Source organism: Passer domesticus, unplaced genomic scaffold (genome assembly GCF_036417665.1).
Source record: "Passer domesticus isolate bPasDom1 unplaced genomic scaffold, bPasDom1.hap1 HAP1_SCAFFOLD_107, whole genome shotgun sequence".
Lineage (NCBI taxonomy): Eukaryota > Metazoa > Chordata > Aves > Passeriformes > Passeridae > Passer > Passer domesticus.
Window position 1 is genome coordinate 123,212 of NW_026989908.1, and position 25,509 is coordinate 148,720.

The 25,509-nt window shown below is 48.9% G+C and overlaps 1 protein-coding gene across 1 annotated transcript; it reads left to right on the forward strand.

The window, feature by feature from the left end:
• The first annotated feature begins 314 nt into the window (after positions 1-314).
• On the forward strand, positions 315-17,606 carry LOC135291716 (serine/threonine-protein kinase PAK 3-like). Its single transcript, XM_064405987.1, has 15 exons — positions 315-561; positions 1,506-1,543; positions 2,344-2,475; positions 5,287-5,421; positions 5,893-6,036; positions 6,480-6,647; positions 6,952-7,123; positions 8,722-8,785; positions 9,075-9,123; positions 9,884-9,996; positions 10,651-10,768; positions 11,595-11,694; positions 12,153-12,349; positions 15,530-15,667; positions 17,023-17,606. Exons 1-15 carry the CDS (start codon positions 483-485, stop codon positions 17,122-17,124), a joined length of 1,749 nt encoding a protein of 582 aa, XP_064262057.1. The 5' UTR covers positions 315-482; the 3' UTR covers positions 17,125-17,606.
• The last annotated feature ends 7,903 nt before the right edge of the window (positions 17,607-25,509 follow it).

A 25,509-nucleotide genomic window follows, 5' to 3' on the forward strand; every position in this document is an offset into this window, starting at 1 on the left:
CACATGTGCAATGCTGTGGGCCATTTTCTTGATCTGGTTTCCTTTGCTTGTGTCCCATCTGAGTGCTCACTTGGGCTACAGGCTGTAGGTGCTTGGGGCACTCTTGGAGTTACTCTTGGATCCCTTGAACAACAGGGTTTGGCCCAAGAGGGCAATTTGTGCTGCTTTGTGACAGAGGAGAACTTCCCAGGCTATTTTGTGTTTGCTGTGGGGAAGGTTGGTTATTGCTTTGCATAAAGTCACAGACCAGCATGGAGCGTTTGCTTTGTGATGTCAGGGCATGGTTGCCACGTCACAGTGGTGACATGAGAAAGTTGCCTTGGTGCACGGAAGGCCTCAGTGTCAGAGCAGCCCTAGGGCTTGCTCAGAGCAGGAGCACCCTGCGCCTTGAGGCATTTGTCAGTGGGCAGCTGCACACTGACAGGAGCCTTGTTTGTTCTAGTGTTGGAGCACAGCGTGCAAACTTGCACGGCAGTGCTACAATGATTCAGCAGCTTGCTGCTGCAGTGGTTACTGTTTATGGCGTTACTTATTCCGGCTATTTTCTGACTCACCTGGCACGTAAGTAGAGATTTCCCCTCTACTTAGATTAGGGTGTAACATAACCTGGCTTTTGTATGTCTTCCTGCTCCTTCTTAGTGACTGAGCTGATTTAGAAACAGAAAGAGCATTAGGATGCCACTGGTTTAATAAAGCTCCTGTCAATTTGTTCAGCTAAAAAGGGGGTGTCTGTAGCCACAGGGGCAACATTGCCAGGGAACCTGCAGGGGTTCCCTTCCCTCCACGGGAGAGTCTGTGGCAACAGGGTCTGTCATTTCCTCAGTTTGCTGGGACAAGCAAGACAGCTTTGAAAATGTAGACTGGGAGAACTTCTCGGAAGGCCTTCTAAAAACTCTGTTGTTCCCAGTTGCAATTGTTCCCAGAATTCAGGGAAAGCTTCTTTCTTTCTAAATTTGGTCATGAAAGAATTTGATTGTCCAACTTGACCCTTTACCTAGTGCTAAAAGAGTGATTCCCTTTGCAATGAAGTGCAAACTCCAAACCAGTGAGTGTCTCCTCCTGACCCCTGCAGCTGCTGCTGTGCTGTTTCACAATAGAACTGCCAAAGCTCAGAGGAATTTTGGGGAAGCTTTTCTGGGCAACTGTTTACAGCAAGTTAATGAGAATTAGTGCATGCAACTGATTTTTTTTTTTTTAAACCACCTGAAGGAGAGGATTTTAGAAGATATTTTAAGTGTTTACTAGAACAGGAATATTGAGTGTTAATGAAGAATTTGTATTTTGTTGATCGTGTTTGTATTCCTTTGCTGACTAAAGAGGTCAAAGTGTAGGAACAAGCAAGAACATTGTCCTGATCTCTTGGTGGCTGCGTGAATGAAATGTGTCTCCTGGAGGGATGTTGTGAAAGGGAAAATAATCTCTGTTTGAATTGACTTCTTGTGTGGGATTCACCAGCTCTGGAACTTTTCTCACATCATCTGATTCATTTTCCCTGCCCACTACAGGTCACATAAAACATGTATTCAGCGGAGCTGATCCTGAGGTAAGTGAGAAAGGGAGATTTCATGTTCCTCCTATTTAAAAAGTCGGGAGCAAGCTGTCACCTTGGCTAGTAGCAGAAGAGTATAGAGGGCCAGCAAGGACGGCCAAAAGAAAATCCAGAGAGAAAAGCCCAAAGAAAATAAAAAATAATTTAATGAGTTAAAAAAAAAAAAAAAAAAGAAAAAAAAAAGTGGATATTTCCTAATTTCAATCTCAGAAATCTGAAGAAGGAGAACTGAAGAATTTCCATAGATGCCCATATGACAGTGCTCAGCACAAGGGCTGTTGCCCTGCCAAACCTGCCCTCAGTGCATCCAAGTGCTTTAGACACTGGATTGGCTCCCTTGCATCCTGGGGCTTGTAGGTGTTTTTGGTATGCCAGGAGGAGAAGCCCTGTTCTTTTTCTCTTTCTCCAGCCAGCAAGGGGGCTTCTGCACAACATTTCCTGCCCTTTTCCAGCACTGGATGGGATTCTGACCAGTTCTGGTTTTCCCTGTCTGCTGCAGCAATAGCAATGGCGTTGCTGGCTCTTTGCTACTTGTCCATTTCTGAGCTTGCAAGAAATATAAGCTCTGTTTTACATATACAATGTTGCTTGCTGATAGCAGACAAGAAGGAATATCCAATTCATAGCCATATAGTGTTGAATTGGCCCGTTTTAATGGGATTGGAGTGACTGAGAATGCCATTGCTAACACAGTTGATGAGTTCTCCTTACAAGACATGGTTGTAAATGCCAGGAGGAATGAGGTTAGAAATGGTAGGTAACTGGCTGTCCCTCATGCTTCTCTCTTGACACAGGAGACAAATGCAACAGCCATCTCTCCCCTGGCTCCCTCTGCTCCTGGAGAAGAAGCCAAAAAGGAGCAAAGGGAGCAAGATGACCACGACACTCCAGCCGTGGTCACGGCCCAGCCTGATCATCCCAAGAGAGTAAGTGCCAGTTGTGGGTGCTGCTGTCCTTATTGCAAGGCAGAGGTGCAAGTTTCTGAGCAGCCAGCACTTGCTGTTGCTGGCTGAGGAGGCGGAGTGCTGGAGTCCTGCAGGACGTAGCCATTTCCTGCAGGCAGTGCCAGCTGGAAATTGGCCTTTGCCCTGTCATGTCGAGGCACCAAAGAGCTGGGGGCTCTGGGTGGGCTTTTGGCTGCCTGGCTGAGTGCAGCTCTATGTCTGGGCTTCTGCAGTGCATTGGCCAAGGGCACACATGGTCGTGCTGCTGGTCATAGGGCTTTGTTTGTATGTTTTTCCCTCATGGAAAGTTGTGTTTGGCTTGTGGAAGTTTTCTGCAGTTTTCTTGAGGAGTTCTTCACTCGTACAGACTCTTTTGGTCCAGCTGTCTTTTACCTTTTGATAAGCTGCAAGGAGATGATTGTGCTGCCCGTGAAGCTGTGCAGGCTCATTCTTGTCCCGTGTGGCCAAGGAAAAGAAGCACTTAGTTGTGAAGCCTTCTGCTGAGGCAAAAGGCAGAATGGGCAAGTTTCTGTGGATCCCTTTTGCGGTGAAGTCTGCAGCTTTGGAAAGTGCCTTGGAGCCTGGGGTGGGGGTGAAGGTGCAAGTCCTTGAGTGCTGTTTTGTGTTGCTCAGAGCAGGAAGGATATGTTGAAATGTTGGATGCAGTATTTGCAGTCAGATGGGCAATTTTGTGTCTAGGGAGCTGCATGGGCCAAAAGGAGCCAGGGCTGCTGCCGGTGCAGAGCAGCTGAGCAAGAGCCAGCCTGTGGCCAGGTGGCCAAGAAGGCCAAGGGCATGGTGGGCTGTGTCAGCAGCAGAGGGGCAGCAGGAGCAGGGCAGTGAGCGCCGGCCTGTGCTGGGCAGCGCTGTGGCCGCAGCTGCAGTGAGTGCTGTGTGCAGTTGTGGGCCCTGTGAAGCAGCAAGTCCTTGAGGGGCTGGAGCGTGTGCACAGAAGGAGACAGGAGCTGGCCAAGGGTCTGGAGCAGCAGCCCAGGGAGGAGGTGCTGAGGGAGCTTTAGCCTGGACAAACAGAGGCTGGTGAGGGACCTTCAGATTTTCCTCACTCAATCAAAATATTTTAGCCACATTTGGAATTTACTTTTTTTTCCCTTTTTAAAAATTGTTAATTTTTCTTTTCTTGGAGGATGAGGCTTGTTCATTTTCTTTTTTTCCCTACCATGCTACTTTTCCTCATTATTTTCTGCCCTTTTACAGTACTTGTATGGGTTGGTTAGAATTTTAATTTCCAATGTGTCACTTCTGGGGAATTAAGTAGTTTTTCATGAGATGACATCATTCCGTACAAAGATCATGGTGCCGATGGATCTGTTGTTGTTCCAGGCCGGCCAGTATGGCATTAGAGATCAATTTCAGGTTATCAATGTCTGTTCCTTTTTGCAGACCAGGGAATCAGAGTGTGTTTTGTTTGGGAATTCAGCAGGGTATCAATGGCCTTTCATTCCAACTGGTCCTCAGAGATCAGAGGAGCAGGGAGGGGCTGTGCTTTATTTCTGATTACAGCCACTTTAGCAGTGTCATTGTGGTTGAGTCCAAGAGAAGAACTTTCTCCAGCACAGATGCACAAAGAGTGCAGTTCCCAGTGCAATCTCTGGGTCAGACCAATTTCCATAAGGACCTACACACACTCCAGGTTCCCCAGGAATGTGGTTTCTTGAAGCAATAGAACAGCAATATCAGGATTGTTGCTGACTGGGGGCACTGGCTACCAAGTGTTGATGTGTGCAGCAACAGAGAGGACAGTAAAGAGAGATTATATCAGTGAGATCTATCTGTCTATGTTTCTATCTGTCTATCTATATAACATTTACATAATTGAATTTTCCCAGCTCTGGCACAAAGGATGTCGGAGGTGCAAAGCTCACCAAAAGCATCACTTTCAGGAGAGGATTAGTGACAAATTCTGTTGACCGATTCTGAGCAGGCAGAGATGTTTCCCCCTCCAGATATGGTGTTTTTTCCCCCTCAGAGCTGTTTTCCTCCTCCGGCCTCTTCTGCCCTGAAGTCCCCACTTAATTCTTCAAATTTCTGCCTGTCCTAGAGAGGTGGAACAATTCCATGGTTCAGTGGTGTTTGGTGACTCTGCTCATACATGCATTACATGACACACAGTTTCCTTCACTGGCATCCCCAGGGGTGTGTAAGTGCATTCATTATTGGGGCCTTATGAGAGTCTCTGTTACTGCTGGTCAGAATTCTCAGCTGACAAAAGAGGGAGAAGAAACACCTTGGTCCTCTTCCATATACTGAGGTGGCCATAGAGGCTCTGTGACTTCCATCAGAGGATCTTTGCACGCATCCTTATCTCCTGAATGACCAGGATTTCTAACAAGAGTGTAGATGTCAGACAGGCAGGAATGCTGGTGCAGGCCTGAGGAGAACGTGAACTGCAGAAGTGTCTCTCCCAAGGGCTGAGCTCAGCCAGGAATCCACCTGTAGAGCCAGGATGGAGCTGTGGGACAGGGCTGGGTGTCAGTCACTACTGAAAGACAAAGAGGACATGGCAGGAGCAGAGGGAGGCCCTCACCAGAGCCTTGAGGAATGCCACACCTTCCCTTTCAGCTGCCTGACAGGCTGTTGGAGCTTCAGTGCCAGATGGCCCCTGATTGTAGTGCCAGGCTCACTTTGGAATCTGTGCCTCCCCTCGGGCAGAGAATGACCCAGGAGAGCAGCAGCACAGAGCTTTGGGAATGTGTGAGCCCATCAGCCTTTGAGTCTTGGCTCACAAATATCACACGGGAAGTCAAAACCCATCTTCTCTTGCTTTCTGTGCAGGTCTTTGTAGAGAAAGAGCAGGATGAGACTCCTTTACCAGAGATGCCATGCCAGGCTCAGGGAGAGCTGTTCCCAGCCCGAGAGCAGGAAGAGCAGCTCAGGCAGCAGGTGGAAGAGCCACAGCAGAATGGCCAGGTAAGCCTGACTGGCCAGGTGACAGAGGGAAGGGCAGGAAGAGGGGCATAAAACAGAGCTCTTGGGCCTGAGGAGGCCAGGACTCCCACAGGCACTGAAAGCACAGAGCCTTGGAATCTGCAGAGATCAGCACTGGGACAGGAGGGTTGCAGTGGAAGCAGAGGTGGGTAGGGAAGCAGAAAGAAGTGGCTGAATAGATGTGTTTTTGAGGCTGCAAGAGGAAAAAGCTGAGCCTGATGGCAGCTCCCAGTCACGTGCTGTGCATTTGTGTGTACAGAACATCAAGTCAGAGCCCCAAGCAGAGCTGCCTGAAGCTCAGAGTGCCATCATGGCAGTGAAGAGGAGGAACAAAGATGAGATGAGAAGAATTCAAGAGGAGATGAATCACCATCAGCACAGAAATGATCAACAAAACCAGAAATAGTGGCAGCCACTCCACTCATGAGACATCCTCTCTCTTGTTCTCTACAGAACCTTTACAAACAGATGCCGGCAGAGGTTCAGGAAACTGAGGCTAGGAACAAGGCAAGGGAGAAGGGGGAAGAAGAAATAATTGAAATCATCATAAAGAAATTTAAACCCGTCCTTCAGGAAAGAATGCCTCTAGAAGAGAAAGTGAGTGAAATAGCAATAACCTCTGCAGTCACCAAACTGGTGCTTTCTGCCATTCTTGCCTTTCCTCTGCCCAGCAGGGGAGGGATGGGGTGATGCCTCTTAAATGCCACCTTGCTGAGGCCTCTATCACAGCTGCTCTGAAGGACACTTCCTGGTCTGCTGAATCTCAGATGTTGACTTGGACAGTGGGATTAGTCCTTTTTACATCTTGCTCAGAAGTCATCCAAAAAAAGTCCTGGTGACTTCTTCCAGGTCCCCTTGTTTCTTGGGTTTTTTGCAGGTGTACATGGTCACTCAGATAGATTTGGAATACAAGCCACAGGCTATCTGTATCCCTTGTGAATCTGCTCCTGTCCTGTTCTTTCCCTTTCCTCACAGTGGATGACTCCTGGCTGATAGGGACAAGCTGTAGTCTCTGACTGCTTTGTTCTGTTTGCCTTGAGGTGCATGTGTTGACATCCTACCTGGCAGACTACAAAATGTTCCAGCAAATGACAGCAGACCAAGACCCCCGAGGCTGGAGTGAGGTCCAGGAACCAAACCAACCAGAGATGCTGCAGGATGAGCACATCCCGAGGATGGTGGAGGAAAAGATAATTCCACAGCAGGAGGTAGAACATTAGAACGAGGAGCTGCAATGTGTCTGCAGCCTAAGAGGGGGAAAGGAGTCCTTGGGAGGAAGTGGAGTGGTCATTGCTGCAGTCATCCTTCAGAACATGAAACTGGCCATGAACTCGAGTTAAACCAGCCTTTGGTTTTTGCCATTTGGTTTCACAAGTGGACAGCCAAACCAATCCAGTTGAAGAGCTCTGCATGTGGCTGACAGCAGCTTTCCTAAGGGCTTGCATTTGAAATGGGATCTCAGGGCAATCTCTGCCAGCCACCTTTCTGACATAAATTCATTTTTTGTCCCAGATCTACACCGGCTTTGTCAGTGAAGCTGCTGCAGCAGCAGCAGCAGCAGCATCCCAAGGAGCCTTTGCTCTCCAGCCGGAGAAGTGGAGCTGGGGCACTTGGTTCACCTCCTGCACTGACCCAGCTGCCGCTCAGCAACAGCGGATCGAGGATGACTCCCTGCAGCAATGGAGTACGTCTGCTGTCTTTCTTGTCTGAGCAACAGTGTATTGTGTGCACGTGTCAGCATAGCTGTACCAAAGGGTCCTCCGCAGTTTGGTGTCACAAGGACATTTAGGACTGCCCACGGGAAGTGCTGGCAGTGCTCTGAGGCAGCGAGAGAGCGCCTGGCTGTTCCTGCTGCCTCTGAGGGCAGCTTAGACTGGGCTTCCCTCTGGGCTGAAGGCAGAAGCAGGGATTGTTCCTGCATCAGCAGAAGGCTGTGACTGCTGAGTGCTACCCATTGGCCCAAGCCCTGCTCAGATCAGTCTCTCGGAAAACACATCAAGCCCTTTGTGATTCTGCAGCACAAGGCATTTAACCTGCTCCTTGCCCACAACAGCTGCCAGTGCTGTGCTCTCAGATAAGAGCTGGTGGGGCTGAGAGCAGAGCCCAGTGGATTCTGGGTCTACTATCACCTGTTGGGACAAGAAGGGCATTGATCTGCACCTCGCTGTGTCTGATCTCAAAGCCCATCCTGTTGTGTCCTGAATGGGGGCAACAGCTTGTACGGGGCTCAGGCTGCCTGTGGCTTCTTCCCACTGCTTGTCAGTGCTCCTGCTTGGGCTTTGCCAGCCTTCTTGTTGTAGCTGCCCTGTCCCTGAGGGCTGGTGGGACTGCAGAGGCTGGAGCCTTCCTTAGCTGGGAGAGTCCTGCTGCTGCCCAGCACTGCAGTACAGAGCTGCCTGGGGCAGCAGCCCCTCGTCTGGGCTGGCTTCTGCATCGCACGGCCTGGCCTCAGGAGAGGGTCAGCATCTCCTCTGGCAGCTGTCTGTGTCACGCTGGCGCCTCAGGAGCACTGCTGTCCTCTCTGCCCGTGCCCGCCGTGCCAAGTTGGGAAGATGGGGATGTGTGCAGTGCCCAGAGGGCGAGTGCAATGGGAGCGACTGATCCGCGCTGTCAGGGTGAAGAGAAGCAGTGTGGTTCTTCATGGGGGCACAGGCCAGGGCGTTTTTGAGCTCAGCCTGCTCATAAAGGGTGAGGGTGCTGATGCTGAAAGTCCCATCGGGATTGGTTATAGCATGAGCTGCTCTGGTTTACAAACACAGAGGCATTCTTCTGGTAAACTGCTGCAAGGTGGAAAAGATGAGAACACTTGGCAATATTCCTGCTGTTCTGAAATTGGCATCTGTTCAGAGGAATTGATTCTAGATGTCAAGGTGCATTTAATCTTAGCAAGTAGGAAACCTTTTGTTGAACCTCACAGTGCTTTTTCTGAAGTAAACAAAGACACTATTAATTCAAGGTCTCCTTAATGTTTGTAGATGACAAACTTTCTTGCCTTGGTATCTGTTTTCTTCTGGTCTCTGTCTCCTCTGAATCTATCTCCCTGTGCTTCCCTGTGTGTCCGCTGTCAAGAGGTCTCTCTCTTCAAAGGATGCTAGAAAATCAGTCTCTGTGCCAGCCACTTGTGCTGCAGAACATCTGCTTTCTTGTTGTTGTTCCTGTTCCTGTTCTTGTTAGCCATCTGTCCACAAAGGGAGGGCCCCAGGCAGTGGGACTGCCTTTTGTATCCCCTAGAAAGCAGGATCTCTGCTTTCAAGTGAGCATTTTGCATTTTGTTTCCTTCAGGGAGAATGGTGAAGATGGAAAATCCCATGATGAAATACACGGAACTGGAATATATTGGCAGTGGGTGAGTCCAAGCAATGTTGATTTTACAAAACTATGCACCAGGTTTTTTGCTGGTGGAATAGCTATCATGTGTGAATTCAGACAAGCTACCAACGTGTTCAGACACTGGGCTTAGATTGTCAGTGCTGATCAGAATTTGTAAATGTGGTCAGAAGGCATTGTCAAAGACATCTCCATGTTTCCAGCGTCCTGCAGGTCTTAGGCATTTACAGCTGAGATCTCCTGTGTGGGTTGGCTTTCACTGCAAGATCTAAATGGCTTCTCTTTCTTTGCTGCTATTTTGTTTCTAGGACTTTTGGAGATGTTTGTAAAGCACTCGACACTGCCACAGGAGGAGAGGTAAATGCCAACAGCTGCCGCAGACTCTGCTGCACTCGAGGGCTTTCCCTCTGCTGTGAGCTGTGGCTGGAGCTTTGGGTAGAGCTGTGCTGAAAAGGCACAAGAAGCACAGACTGGTGCCAGCCTGCAAAATACATTTGGGGCTTTGTCCTTCTCAGCTGCCAGAAGGAAGGCACGGAGGGCAGTAGTTCCTTTCAGAGAAGGACGCGCTCACTCGCCCTCCATGGCTAAAACAAAGGTGGTGCCTTAGAGCACCTCACTGCCCTTTGGGGCTACAGCTTCAGAGTCCTGAATTCTCATTTCTGGCTGCCAGCCAATCCATCTGAAAGTTCCTGGTAGTTCCTTAGCCACCTGCAGTGCTGCACTTGGGAATGCACATAGGGAGAGATCTGCAAGGCCCTAAAAGCCCTAAGCCCTGCCCATAGCCCAGGATGTATCCACAGAGTATCAAGGCCTGGATTACTTCTTCTGAATCCCATCCAAAGCAGCAGAGGGTGTGGTCAGAGCTTTGTGGGTGATGGTTGAGACATAATTGTTACCAAATGATCAAGGTAAAACGTCAGTGGCCCCACGTGTCCTGTAACTGGCCCCCAAGGCAGCAGAGACGTGGGCTGTTGGGATGTCTGTTCCCATTAACATGTCTAATCACAAGGCGGTTTGGCACAGTTTGGCTGTGTCCTTCCAAAATCACTCACTCCACGTGAGAAGTTGTTCTCACGACACCAGCTTTTACTGTTACTGATTTTCAACATCATTTTAGGTGGCCATAAAGAAAATAAATCTTCAAGGACTGATCAGAAGGAAAGTAACCTTTAAGGAACTCATGGTCATGAAAATTTATAAGCACCCAAACATTGTGAATTATTTAAAGAGGTGAGTGGTTGTTGTTTTATCCCTGCAACGTTTGTTTACAGACTACATTTGTTTACAGTTAAAAACCCACTGTGGTCACCAGCAGAAAATAGAGCTGTTAATTATTGGTTAATTATTATTGCTCTACTTATCTCCAGTGGATGGGAAGAGAGTGCATTAATCTACCCTGGCAAACACAGTTTGAAAATTTTTCAAAACATGGGTCAGCCCTACTTTACCAATTCAATACCCTGTACGTTCACTGCCTCCACATTCTTTTGAGGCTCAATTTTTTCAAATTTTTCTCAGCACCTTTTAAGTTCTGATAAACCATCTATAGAGGATTTCCCTTGGATTGTTGTCCCTTTTCCTATGCTATGCATGCCAGGAAGACTAGGTGCTTATTTCCAGAAATAGCATGTGTGACAGGTTTTTCACCTGGGCTTTTATTAAACTGCACTTTTTGCTTGCTGGCCATCTAAGCCATCTCCTTTTTCACAGCTGTGCCTTTCTCCTTGAGACTGCACAGACTGCAAACAATGCAGAGCTGATAGGGAATGTCTATTCCTTTTATTCTGTCCTCATCACAAAGGCACCTGGAAACAACCGTTGTTGTTTCCAAAGAGCAACGAAGCCATGCATGTTTATCTCCATGCCCTTGTTTCCTTCTTTCAGCTACCTTCTGGGTGATGAACTCTGGCTGGTTATGGAGTACATGGACGGAGGTGCCCTGAGCGATGTCATCAATGAGATTCACATGTCTGAAAGAGAGATTGCAGCCGTCAGTCGGGAGGTCAGCAATCCCATCTGTGCTGCCGAGGGCTTGGGCAGGATTGTCTGGAAAACAGGGGCTGGGAACTGGGGTGATTTCATGCATAATGCTTTGTTTGTGTGTTGCTGCTATGCTAGGGGCAAGCAAAAGCATCTCAAGTGAAATGCCTGCCAGTGCCCCTGCACTCACTGTACTGTGTTCCTGTACTCTTATCTCCTGCTGTTATATGCTGGCTCTGTCTCATATCTGTGTTTGCTGTTCCCCACCTTGCCTCTCTAAACCTTTACCTTGAGCCTGTCTGCACTGCATTTCTTGCCTGTAAAAGCAAAGGTGCTGGGGGCAGGATTTGAAACTAATGGCAAGGAGAAAGACACTAATTTCTCACAGTCCTCAACTGAAAAGGATAGTAGTCACACAAATTAGTGTTTGCTGCAGGAAGGTGACTGATGTGATACTTCCAAGTCTGCACTGAGGAGAGCAATAAAACCTTTGTCATGCAGCCTCCCACCCAAAATGATCCACTTCACGCTGCAGGGGTTTTTTATTTCTTGGCAAACCCTTGTCTGGAGAGAGCACATCCCCTGCAGCAGCAGTCATCCTGGCTGGTTTGCAGGGGACAGTCTACAACAGCAGGTGCTGTTGCTCTTTCAAAAGCTGACACGCCTTTCCTTAGAAAGGTCCTGCTCTGCAAGTGTTGCAGCAGCAAGCTCTTCCTCTCAGTGGCACTGTGTTCTGCCATCACTCCCCATTCCCATGGGGAAAGGGAATCTTTTAGAGCTGTTTCCTTTATTGTGTGATGAAATCACATCACTTAGTTTTGCCCTCCTGTTTCTGTTTCCTCTCTCAGTGCCTGCAAGGACTGGATTTTCTTCACTCAAACTACATGATCCACCAAGATCTGACGAGCAGCAACATCCTTCTCAGAACCGACGGCTCTGTCAAACTGGGTCAGTGTATTCTTGGTCAGGTGCAGCATTCCAGGGATGTGGGTGTGGGACTGATTTTGAGTGGCTGCCAGCTCCCCAGAAATGGTGCTGGTGGCAGTGCAGGGACACCAGCTGTGAGCTGGTGACACAGCTGCAATGTGCACAGAGGCATGACAAGGAACCACAAGCAGTCAAGAGTGGTGTTGCTCTGTGTGTGTCCCTTCCAGAGGGAGGGAGCTATAAGTCTCAAGCTTCAGGAAAAGAAAGGCCACTGCTGGAGGTAGTGTAAAAAAATGATTTTTTTTTTTTTTTTTTGAAGTGGACAATTCCTTATTTCACTTGGCTAAAGCCCTGAGAAAATAGAGTAGGGACGGATTTCCAGCAGATGACACAGTGCATACTTAGACTGAGAGTGGGGAATTTTTTTGCTTAGTTTCCTAAATGGAGCTGGCTTTGATGGTTTGTTGTTTTCTCCACAGCTGACTTTGGCCTCTTTGCTCAGCTCACCCCTAAGCAGAATAGATGGAGCTCCATGGCCGGCACTTCCGGGTGGATGGCGCCTGAAGTGGTGACAGGTCAACCATATGGCCCCAAAGTGGACATATGGTCTTTTGGAATCGTGGGCATTGAAATGGTGGAACGACAAGTTCCGTACTGGAAAGAAACTTCTGGCATGGTAAGGAGCAAATACTGACTGATCCCTCTGTCTTTCTCACCTGTCCCGTGTTCTGTGTGCCATTGGACAAAATCCCATTGCCATCTGCTGGCATCACTTCCACCAAGATCCCCTCCTAAAAATGTCCCTGCAGCACATCAGCATCTGCTGTAGATTTGGATTTCCCTTTCCATCAGAAGGGAAGTGGCAGTTCAGAAACCTAAGCAGTTCAGACACCTAACCAGTTCAGGAACCTGCCATTTAGTCCTCCAGGCATGCCTGACATTTCTCATTTGTTTTTTGAACAATGTTGGAGCTCTGTCTCTGAAGGACAAAAAATTTTTCAGTGGAATGGTTGGATGTATGATAAATATCCTTCAAAATGGAGGTTGAATTGTCCTAGTTTCAATTTTATAGAAAAAGAAAAAAGAAAAAGAAAAAAGGAAATTGAAAAGGAAGGGAAAATGGATAAGAAAAAAGGGAAAAGACAGAGAAAAAGGGAAAGGAAGAGGAAAAGGAAGAGAAAATAAAAAGAAATAAAGGGATAGAAAAGGAAAAGAAAAGGAAAAAATAAAAAGAAAAAAGAAAAAGAAAAAGAAAAAGTGAAAAAGAAAAAAAGAAAGAAAAAGAAAAAGAAAAAGAAAAAGGAAAAGGAAAAGGAAAAGGAAAAGGAAAAGGAAAAGAAAAAGTGAAAAAGAAAAAAAAAAAGAAAGAAAAAGAAACCTCCAAAGCAATGCCCAAGCAGTTCTGCTTGCTTTGCCCTTTATTAAGCAAAGCACATCAATTTTCTTCCATTCCGTAGTATCTTTTCCAAATCCTGTGGGTCTTCAAAACTTTCAGGCTTTCAAATCATCTGTCCATTGTTTAGTCATGTGTGTGGGTGGCCTGGAGAAGTTTAGGATGTGTTTTGCTCTGACTGCAGTTGGAATTGTATGCCAACCCTTGGCTGTTTCTTGGTGCTTTAACAAGTTGGTGAGCTTGCAGCCAGGTGCCTGGGCTGGGATCCACCGTGGCAGTCGGCGCCGGTGCTGTGTTTCTGCAGCACAGGAGCAGGGCCATCCCTGGGCTGCACAGTTCTAATGGCAGTGAGGACTCCAGCTCCCCACTGTGTCCAGTGGCTGAGCTCAGCTGCAGAGGGACAGGATAAAACCCTCTTTTTGACCTCTGGTGGCGTGGGAAAAGTGAAGGAAATTTTCCTCTGGGTTGAAGAAGAAAGTCTCTTTGGTCACCATTTATTTCAGTGCCCCTAGCACAGAGCTCTTACTATTGTGTCATGGTTGGAGGCTGGCACAATGCCAGTGGCCCCATGAAAATATACTTTGTCTAGTGGCTTCTGTGAGATGTGATCAGGAACAGAGTAAAGCAGGCTCTAACTTAGGAGGAAAGGAAACAATCTTCATTAACTACAATATCTAAAAAGGAACAGACACAGAACTAAGAATGAAAACCCTCTAAATACATTCCTCCTCTTCCCCCCATTTCCTCCACAGCATGAAATATCACCTTAGATTTCCACCCAGTCACCATTTTTCAGATAATCAACTTTCAGTCCATCACCACCCCTTCAATAATCAACTCCCAAGTCTGTCAGGGAGAGAGGAGTCCCCCCTTGCCCCATAGGCTTCCCCCAGAAACACAACTGAAACCTCTTATGTTTTCATGTCAGTCGTGGCACCGCTCAGAGAACATCTGCCCTCGTGACTTTTTCCCTCTATGTTCAGTGCTCTCACCACTGCACATGGACCAGGACTGCTTTTAGGGTTCCCCGTTTAAGGATGTCTCATCCAGTTCCAAAAAAGCAGCAGTCTCTCAGCTTTGGGACACCAGTCCCACCCAGATTTCACCCCCTGGGGCTGAGGGGCCTCGTGAACAGAGATTTTCCTCTTCACTAGAGACAGAGGGCATTCCATGCCCTCCTCAGCCGTCTCTGTTCACACCACTGCTTCACTGCACTACTCTCTTTGGCTTCAAGACATTACCTCCCCCTAAATGCAGTCTCTGGGTCACAGGAAAAACATGGGTTTGTCCATGGCCATACAAGAAAAAAGTCCAGCCCAAGGCCAGTCCATCATCTCTTAACCTAGGATTCTTCTCACTTCTTCTGACTTTCTTCATGTGCACCAACTTCACGTCCAACTTCTGTTGCTTCATCTCTCTCTCCTCATTCAAATTCAGGAGAATCAGTATTTGTAAGGCTTCCATTGTTCTAGAAAGGGTTTAAAATCTTTGCCTCTGTCTGCCCAGAACTCCCACGGACGCTGGTTCCCAGTGCCGCATCCCCCACTTCTGGCCGGCCGTGCTGCCAGCACAATATCAAACCTCAAGGCATCACAGGCACTGGCTCTCTATCTCTATCTCTCTGCTGGGGGGTGTTGGAGGGGGCCCAATGCTTCTCAGGGCTCCTCCACCCTTCCATCTTGCAAGGCCTTCACCCCCCTCCTCTGCCCAAGGCTCCAGCCTCCCTCACCCGGCCGCAGGGCTTCCCCTCCCCAGCCAGCCCCAGCTCTGACCTCCTTCACGGGCCAGAACCAAGAGAGTTCTGCTGGCAGTTTTCTGATTTTAACCCCCTGGGTTCTCAGAGGCATCCATACCTTCAGTGGCCAAACCAGATGCCAATATTCAAATCCAAGCAGTGATTGGTTTGACCACAACCTCCTAAAAATCTCACTTCATTCTTAACCTGCGACACAGGCATATACATGGAGAGTCCAAGGCCTCTTTTCATTATTTCTGTCTATTTTAGATCAATTCTGCATCTGCATTTTTTCAAGAGGAGGAAAAAAAAAAAAACTTGATGATTTTTGTTTTATGGCAGCTGTGCTCAAGGGACCAACAAACACAGCAGAGATTCTTTTCATGTAATAATTCTTGGAAATAGTATAGATAGAGCAAACTCCCCCTTCCAAATTGCCTGCCAGGCAGGTGTGAATCGTAAGAGAAACAAAACATGCTTTTTGGTGATGTAGTTCCCACTGAGTAGGTCAGTCAATGAAATCAGCTGCCAAGGCAAGATCTGAGGGATGTTGGAAAAGCTGTGGTTGCATCAGGGTCTGGGCTTTTGGTTGGTAAAGGAAAGTCATCTCTGGGTCTCTGCCAGGGCAGAAACTGCCACTGCAGAATGGAGCTTAAACAATGGGCTCAGGCACAGCAATTACAGATGGGAAAGAAGCAGGTGGAGCCTCGTGTTTCCTTTTTCCCCAGCCTCGACTCGTGATAGATATACGAGGGACACCAAGGCTGTATCAGCCCAACCTATTTTCACCTTGCCTGCGTGACTTCCTGAGCATCTGCATGCAGGCAGACAAGGAGCAGCGCTGGTCTGCCAAGGAGCTCCTGCAGGTAAAATGCAAAGGGGCTGCAGGTGAAACAGGGTGCGAGGGATGGGCTCCTCCTCCACGGAAGTCCAAGGCATCAGATGAGCCCCTTCCACCTCAACTCCACTCTTGGTGCTCTTCAAATGAAAATGGTGAGGAATCCTAGACTGGGCTGGGCTGGCAGGGCCCTGTAAAGGTCATCAGGTGCAAGTGTCCTGCAATGAGCAGGGACATCTTTAAAGAGATCAGATTGCTCAGAGCGCTTCCCACCTACCATGGAATGTTTGCCCCATCCCTGCCCAGGGATGGGGCACCTGCCATCTCTAAGGGCAACCTGTGTCAGGGTTGCATCATGCTCCGATTAAACAAGATTTTCCTTAGACCTAATCTGACTCAATCCCCATTATATATTATAAATATTATCTCATGTCCTATTGCAACTGTTAAAAAAGGTGTCCCCTACTTCCTGAGAATCCCCTTTGAAATACTGGAACATAGCAATGAAGTCTCCCTGGGGCCTGTTCTCCTCTAGGCTGAATAACTCCTGGTCTCTCAGGCTGTCCTCAGAAGAGAGGTGCTCTGTCCTTGGACTGCTTCTGTTGCCCTGTTTTGTAATTTGGTGGTGTGCCCCATTTTATCCAATGGCAAAAGAATTGAAGTAGAGCAATGCAGGGCACAGAGACATGCCAAGGTGGTGCAGGAACCCAAGGAAGCCAGGCTGGCTGAGTGGTCAGAGATTTGGCTGTGGGCAGGAGGGGCTGTGGGGGGCTCACTGTGAGCCTCTGAGGGGCCCTGGTTTGTGCCCCCACCCCACCCTTGGAGGCATCTGGCCGGCAAACAGGGAGAGCTGAGAGGAACTTGTCCCAGCCCCATCTGCTGCCTGGCACGCTCAAGCAGACAGGAACTGCCCCAGGGTTACTGCCAGGTTGTGTGGCAGAGAGGGAAGTGCAGCAGCCAGTGCCACTGGGCTGTCCCTGCTGGGAAGGAAGGTGCCATCCAGCACAGGAGGGGCAGGGCATGGAAAGGTAGGCACTGCTCTGTCTCCCTGTGGAAATCAGCCCAGTGCCTGTTGGTCAAAGACAAGGACCAATGTGAGGCTTTGGAGTTTCCTGAAAAGAAGAAACTCCAAGGACAGAAAGCAGCATTTCTAGAGCACTGGCAGGGCAAAAATCCCAGCGAGATGAAGACACCTGGTTAAATGGATGAGTGGGATTCTGGGCCAGGTTTGCCTGTGATGGCAAGGTCCTACACATGATGATTGAGGTGCAGATGGTCCATCTTTCTGGATCTTTCTAGGAGCCCTGTGAATCCTGTGAAGCACTGATCTTGGAACGTCATGGTTCATTGACTTCTCTTGATTTTCTGTTTTCCTTGGTGCAGCATCCATTTGTAACATCTGCTGAGCCTGCATCCAGCCTGGTGCCACTGCTTGTTGCAGTGAAGAAGAGGACAGAGACAAGACAAGACATCAGCACCACTTAGTTATCAACAAGCTTAGAGCAGGATTGTAGGTTAGGATAAGGGTAAGGTTTAGGGTTAGGCTTAGGCTTAGGCTTAGGCTTAGGTTTAGGCTTAGTTTAGGCTTAGGTTTAGGCTTAGGCTTAGATTTAGGCTTAGTTTAGGCTTAGGCTTAGGTTTAGGCTTAGGCTTAGGCTTAGATTTAGGCGTAAATTTAGGTTTAGGTTTAGGCTTAGGCTTAGGCTTAGGCGTAAGTTTAGGCTTAGGTTTAGGCGTAAGTTTAGGCTTAAGTTTAGGCTTAGGTTTAGGATTAGACTTAGGCTTTGGGTTAGGCTTAGGACTAGGTTTAGGACTACGGTTACGGTTAGAGTTAGTGTTATGACTAGGTTTAGGTTTAGGTTTAGTGTTAGAGTTACAACTAGTCTTAGGGGGCTAGGGTTAGGGTATGATTGTGTAATAGGTCTGCCAAGTAGGATTTGAAATTAATAAAATATTTCAAACCACAACTCTCCTTGTAATTTCGTTCCTTCTCACTCTGTGAATAAGCTCATGATTTCCTTGTAAATTGTCTGTTGTTTCTTAAATGTGGAAGTCACCCCTACAGTGTCTGGCATGTTGTGAAATTGGGGAATGCTCATCTTCATTTATTCTCTCCAGACCATGCTGCTTTTGGAATATGACCCACTTGTCTGGTTTTGGTCAGCTGTGGTACCTCTATTTGAGGTAGAAAGGGCAATGGCATTTACATGAAAAACAAAGGAGGAATGGGACAGCCCAAATAGTCTATGTGGATACAGGCTCTCTGCTGTGACTCAGGAGCATTCGAGTTCCTGCCACTTGGATTTGTATCCCCAAGTGCAATCTCTTTGGTGGAAGGAGAGCCTTGCTCAAGTGAGAAAGCAGAAGGATCAGAGCAGTGGCTCTGAAAGGTCTCCTCTGGTGCAGAGCTGGCAGTGCCTGTGAGGTGAGAGCGGGCCCGGCCTTGGCCGGGGTGCAGCCCCAGCAGAGGCCTGGCAGAGCCCGGAGCAGCCTGAGCCTGGGCAGAGGCAGGCTGGAAGGAGGCCCTTGGAGCTGCAGGAGGCAGCAGCCGGGCCCTGGGTGCCTCTTCCTGGCAGCGGGCGAATCCTCCGCTCTCAGAGCCCAGGTGGCAGCTGGCTGCTCCCGAGGGGAAGCGTAGCCGTGCTGGGCACAGCCCAGACTGGAGGCATTGGCCGTCTGGAGTCTGCCCAGGAGCAGAGGAAGGCCAGGGGCAGCCCAGGGCCGGTGGCCTGGCTGAGGATTCCTACTCTTCTGCCGGCTGCCCTGTGACTCTTGGCAAAGGGCAGCAGTGTGTGCAGCACTCTGGGCAGCGGCGCAGGGAGCTGGGCTGCTGGGCAGGCTGGAGCACAGGGCAGCGTCCTTCAGGCACGGCACTTCTGCCAGGGCAACCCAGGCCAGCCTGAGGCACTGACAGCTTGGCAGCTCCCATCTGCAGGAGCCAGTGCCTCCCACAGCTCTGCCAGGAAGTGCCTGCAGGCCTGCAGTTCTGCCCTGAGCCACAGCAAAGGTGTGAAATGCAGAGTGTTCTGCAGAAATATTCAGGGCCACCAGGCCAGCCTGCTTTGTGCTCTCTGGAACACAGTAAGCACTGTGCAGTGCTGCTCTGAGCTGCTGGGAGAGAGGTGTTAGAAATAAACAAACTCTTAGTTACCATTAAGTGGAGACAAAGTCATTAAAGCAAACAAGAACCTTCTCCTTAGTAAGGATTCAATTGAGCCTGCTGTGTATCTCTGTCTCCTGAGAGCTGAACATACACACACACCAACACAATGCTGTTTTTCATTGCTTTTCACAGCCTTGGGTGATCCCTGTCCCCTTCCCCTTTGGCTGGGTGCTAGGCAACTTCTATTCTCTCCTGACAGCCTACTTTTCTGTCCCCTCTCCTCTTCTCCTACCTCTCTTTTACTCTGGTGTTCAACCCTGCCCCTTTTCCAACTCACAACAACACCCAAGAAATCAACTGGAACAAATGCAAACCAGAACTAACACCACCTAGCACCAACAGCTTTCATTCTTTTTTCTAATAACCTTTTGGCTGCAGCAAAACATTATCTCCTAGCTCCCTGAGGGAATCACGAGCCTAATTTCAACATGTTTTTGGGATGATGATGCATCTTCAGTGAATAGGTTTTCTTTTGGGAAGGGTATAAGGACATGAGTTCAAGGCTGCAGGACAAACCAGTTTTTGTTAGTTAGAAATTTTTGTCATGACCTTCCCATGCATAGTTTTTTAACCTTTCTGTAATATCAAATGACCTCAGTTCTGTGATTATTACATTTGCAAAGGCCAAGAGTGTTGAAACACACAGACCCTGGGGGAGGCATCAGGGTATTTATTGTAGCAGCTTCTCCCTGTAAATAACCCCCTGCCAGGCTCAACTTGAGAGAAATTCTCAAATAATAGCCAACCATCAGCTTCTTTTTGGGTGGGACGAGGAACACCCATTAGCCCACTCCAGCACTGGAAATATTTCAATGCAATGAAGAAGCAGTGCCTACAGGAGAGAGACTCTTTGGCTCTGGGCTCTCTCTGGCACTTCTGCTGCAAGGACATTCCCCTCTGGAGCATTCCCACCCACAGCAGCCCACAGGGGCTGGGGGGCAGAGGCACAGGCTGGGGGTGCTCCCCTCTGGCCAGCCCTGCGGGAAGTAGGCATGGGAAAGGCCCAAACCCAGCCAAGTGCTAGTTCTGGAGGTGCTGGGAGCAGCCAGGGAGGCGGCACCAAACGGACACATCTGAAGGTCTCTTCTGCCCCGGATGAATCCGGGACTCAGGAATTGCTCCGGGCCAGGTGCAGCACCTGGCACTTGGCCTTGTGGGACCTCATGAAGCTGTCAGATGAGGTTGTCTCCCACTTCTCAAGCTTGTCCAGGTTCCTGTGCATGGCCATATCCTGCCATGGTGCCCCTGCCCATCTCAGCTCCCCCATCCCCTGCAAATGTGCTGAGGGGGAGATTGATCCACTGCCTGTGCCATTGGGGAAGCCACAAAAGAGCCCCAGGGCCAAGGCAGAGCCCTGAGGGACACCCCCCATCCCCAGCCTGCAGCTGCACATGGAGCCACTGCCCACAAGTCCCTGGCTGTCTCCATCTGGCCAATGGCTGGTGCCCAGAGTAGCCCACTCTCCAAAGCCAGGGCTCTGCAGGGGGCACGTCAGGCTGTCAAGTGGGACCATGGCACAGTGGGCACACTGTGGGACTGCGGGAGGGGCCTGGGCACACCAAGGACTACAAGTGCCCAAGTCCGGGGGCTCCTCCATGCAGTTTCCAGTGGGCTCTGCTGTAGATGGGGTGCAGGGTGTGGCCCTTTGTGACACAGGGCCCTTGATGATGTGGGACATGACGGTGCCCACAGACCATTGTGACATCAGAGGGCCCTTGATGATGCTGAACATAACGGTGCCCACAGACCTTTGTGACATCAGAGGGCCCTTGATGATGTAGGACATGACAGTGCCCACAGACCATTGTGACATCAGAGGGCCCTTGATGATGCGGGACATGACGGTGCCCACAGACCTTTTTGACATCAGAGGGCCCTTGATGATGCAGGACATGATGGTGCCCACAGACCATTGTGACATCAGAGGGCCCCACCATAGCTGGGGGTATATAAGGGGTGCAGAGCCCTGGGGTGCCCAGTCCCGTGAGAGCCACTCTTGCAGAAGGAAGTGGCTCCCGGGATCTGTCCATGCTACAGGACTGCAGAGATGGAAGCGAACAAGACAAACCTCAACTGCTTCCCGTCACCCAGCACCCTGCCCAGCTGGGGGCAAGACCAGGCCCTCAGCGGGCACCTGGTGGGGGCAGTGGGTGCCTCAGCCTGGCCACAGTCAGGCACTGAGGAGGAGGAGAAGCCCTTTGTCATCATGGAAGATGAGAACAAACCTGACACAGATGACAAGTGGGGAGACACTGGGGCTCAAGAGTATCGCCTTTGGGAAGGAGCGACAGGCTGTGAATTGTACCAGTTGGTACAAGTAATGGCAGCGAAGGCAGCGTCGCCACGCAGAGCTGGGAGTCCCCAAGAGTTGCACCAGTGGGAGGGGGCTGTGAGGGTGGCCTGGGGAGACAGGGCACAGCAAGAGCTGTACCGTGAGGACTGGACCTCAGCTGGGGATGATGAAGACTGGGAATACTACCCCCAGACTGAGCTTTCCCAAGAATATCAAGGTGAGGCAGAGCCAGAGCTGTCCCAAGGAGAGGTCAGCAGCTCTTCCGAGTGGGAAGACTGTAGCGAGCCAGAGCTCAAAGCCCTCCAAGACGTTTCCACGGAGGAAGACAACAGCAGCGGCGCAGACCTCACCCAGGACAGCCATGAAAGCATGAGCAACTTTAGCTTCAGGCCCACTCCCTTCCTGAGGGAGGACTACGAGGACGACTGGGACGAAGTCAGCGTCCTCGAGCCGTACGAAGCAGAAGGCAGCGCCCAAAGGCTGTCAGCTTCTGAGGCAGACGAGCTGCCAGTGCCCCTCCCTCTGGAGGCCTGGGTTGAGAGCCAGGCACCGGAGTCACCGTGCGCCTCGCTTCCCTCCCTGTACAGCGAAGCCTCCGAGGGCCAGCAGGGCTCCGAGGCAGGGCTGCAGAGCCCGGAGCCTGCCCCGCTCAGCCCTCTCGAGGCCTCAGCTCCCCAGCCGGGAGCGCAGGCCCCCAGGCAGCAGCCGGCTGCCCTCAGCAAGCGGCCCGGCCGCCTCAGGCGGGCGCTGCGGGCGCTGCGGGCGCTGTTCCGCTGCCGCTGCCTGGCGCCGCAGCCGCAGGAGTAGCGCCCGCGCCTGCCCAGCCCGGGCCTGCAGATGGCGGCCGGCCCGGGGCCCAGGGAGCCCTGGACATGGCCCCGCAGCCTCGACTGCCACGGCAGCCCTGGAGCGGCCTGGGGGCATCTCCCCAACACCCACAGTCACCACAGTGGCCAGCCCCACACAGCACGCGTGGGACACGACTGGAGCCAGGGCGCTCAGCAGTGAATCCCACAGAGTGATCAAGGTGGGAAGAGACCCTGACGGTCACCCAGGGCCACTGGCAGTGTGGCAGCACCACCATCGCCACAAAACCACGTCCCCAAGGGCCACATCTGCACAACTCTTCAACGCCTCAGAGACAGTGACTCCTCCGCCTCCCTGGGCAGCTTCTTCCAATGCCCCTCTGTCAGAGAAAAATTGCTTCAGATATTGAATCGGAACCTCCCCTGGAAATCAATGGCCATTTCCTCTCACCCTGAAAGGACTCCATGCTGGTCTTTTGGGATTGTATCCCTGAAGAATGGCACAGATGAGAGGTGTTGCTCCATGGATGTGACTGCAGGACTTGGACTGATACCATTATTCCCATTTAAGAAATAGTTTAAGAGTTTAATAAATAGTAGTAGTAAAAAAAAAAAAAAAATAGGGATAAGAAGATGAAGAAGAAGTAGTAGTAGTAGATAAGAGGAAGACAAAGGAACAGGATAAGAATAATAAGTTTAATAAGAAGAATGAGAATAGGAATAAGAAGATGAAGATGAAAAAATAGTAATTAATATAAGAATATTAAAACATAAGAATTATAGTAAGCATAAGAAGTGAATAAGATTAATTAGAATGAGAATAAGAAGAATATTATAAAGAAGATGTACAAGAAGAAAAAAAAGTAGCAGCATTTAAGAAGAAGGGGAAGAAGAAAGAAGGGAAAGAAGAAGAAGGAATAGTAATAAGAATATTAAATAAAAATATACACCCGCACATCTTCTAGAATCTCAGAAGGCAGGAGAGGACTTCAAAAAGTATCTACTTCCACCTGATCATCTTTTCAGCTCTCGCTCTCCAAGACCTCTTTCCTATTTCTAGCTCCCTAACTCCCATTTCTTGTTGAATAAAATCCATGTCAAACAAAATCTGGTTTTGTTCTCCTATGGTCTCATTTGTGCCTTCACTGAGGGACAGACACCTCTCCCTCATGGCATCTTAACCCTGGATGGAACGATGGGCAGGGTCCCTTCCAGCCACAAGCCTTCCAGAATTCAGGGACTCCCTTCCCTTCTTCCCTCTGCTTCCAGCTGGAGAATGTGCAGCAAAGCCACCTTTCCTTTGCTGTCTGCTCGGGGAGCCCCCCTGCTGCTGGAGCTTGACTCTGCCAAAATGCACAGACCCACCTGGGGATGCTGCTGTCAGCCCCTATGCTCTGCAGAACCTCTTCTACCCATTTCAGGCTTCAATATTAAACACTAAGCAAAAGCAAATGTGTCAGATACTGCAAAGGCCATCTCTTGCAATTTCTCCTTGGCTGACGTTTGTGCAGGTGCTTCATCCTGGTGGAGGGGAGGCTGTTGCTGAGTATTCTTCCTCCTGAGCCCCTCAAGTGACAGGAATTTCAGTTGGGTTCACAGCTGTTCACAGCTACCAAATCGGCTGTCACAGATCTGACAAAGTATTGGGGCAGGACACAGGAAGTTTCACACAAAAGACATTACAATCTCACAACATAAGAAGCCACATATGGACAAAAAAAAAAAAAATCAAATTTAAACACTGTAATGAGCTTTAAAATAACAAAGTTGCAACAGATGCTCATTTAATGAAATAGCAGCAAACTTGCACATTTTCAAGTGTCTATTTAATCATAACACAGGTTCATCCTCACCACCATCCACTAGATTTCCACAGACATATTGCAGCTTCCTGCAAACGTCATCTAATCACTTCCTCCTCAATTCCAATTAATTTGCCATAGCAAAGCATGAGGAAGCTGTGGCTGCTGCTTTGTTTGCTGAAGTTCAAGTGTATCCAACTCTGCCCATGGTTACAGGTGTTGTTTGTCACTGAATTACAGAACCAGGGACTGGGTTAGGGGGACCTTAAAGCCCATCCCATGCCACCCCTGTCATGGAAGGGACACCTTCCACTGTCCCAGGTTGCTCCAAGCCCCATCCAAACTGGCCTTGGACACTGCCAGGGATCCAGGGGTAGCCACAGCTTCTCTGGACAAAGCATAAGGAAAGTGGTTGTGCTTCTCCACAGATGTAAGTCAACCACAGTGGCAATAAAACCCTGGGCATAAGGATGTACTTAAAAACATCAGAGATGGTCCTTGTGCTTTTATAGGTAAAAGAAATCAAATGTTATATGAAAACAGTCAGGACTTTAATGCGTTCAGAAAGGCCTTTCATGAATGTTAGGCAAGAGGACAGGAATTAGAAAATACCTTCAGCCAAGTAAAACTGGCTCCATTCACTGAAATGATAGTAACCATTGGCTTTTTGTTGCCTCTGTGCTCTTACAATACTGTCCAGAATGACCATGTTCAGAGAAAGTGAACACAGAGCGGGGGGGGGGAAAAAAAGAATTATTGACAGCAGTTCTACAGCCCTCCTTTTACTTTGATGCTCTATTTAAATATTCTGGCTGTTTCAAGGGCTTGGTAAAACTGGCTTTTATAGACTGAACACAAAAAACAAACAGGAGAAAAATGCAGCATTTTCCCTCCTCAGCCAGAATACAGTCAAAGCACAGTGGTTAAGCAAAAGCATGGTAAGTTAATTACCAAGTATACAGCTGCTGCTACCTGGCAGAAAGCAAAGGAAAAAAAAAATCCTATCAGTCATCAAATGCAGTTCCTAAATCTGGAAAAGCCTTACAAAAATAAACTTCCACGAAGAAGGGACCAGCTTCAGAGAAAAAAAGAATGATGCAGATAATAAAGATCATTATTTCAGAACAAAAAACTATTTCCAGTTTGAAAGGAAAACCAATTTTTGGCAAGACAACTACTAAATATGCCATCTAGTTAAAAACAGCTTCTCTTCTTGTGGTTTGTTGGGGCAGAATGAGCAAAGAGATCTTCTACCAGATTCTTTTTTGATATCAAACACTGAAAGGGGGTGGGAAGGAGTCATTTCTAACCCCAATTTAGAACAACTTTATTCCTCTGCATGATCATCAGCACTTCTTATATCCACTGTCAACACATACAGAGGTCCAGATATTGACTAAGAACTCAGGGTAAGTTTTATATCTGCTTGAAACAGGCATGATAATCCTGACTCCCCAGTTTTGCAGACACACAGGGATATAAATACACAACTGTTTATGCTTTGGCAGAACTTCCATTTTGCAAAGCCCTTACTTGTGTAGTTTCTCATATATTTTAGAAAATAGCAAATGAGTCTCTAAATTACTAGTAGCAAAACAAGAGAATTTGTAGTAAGCATTGCTTGAATTTTTTATTTTTCAGTTTTGTGTGGCTAACTTTAAAGTTTCCCTGAGTTCTTTTGGGAGTTCTTTCTTGCACTCATGCATGGCTACTGCTGAAATTTTATTACATTGGCCAATACATTTCAAGATATTTAAATTTTAAAATTAAATTTAAAGAGAGGAGCTGTAAACTTCAAATCAGTGA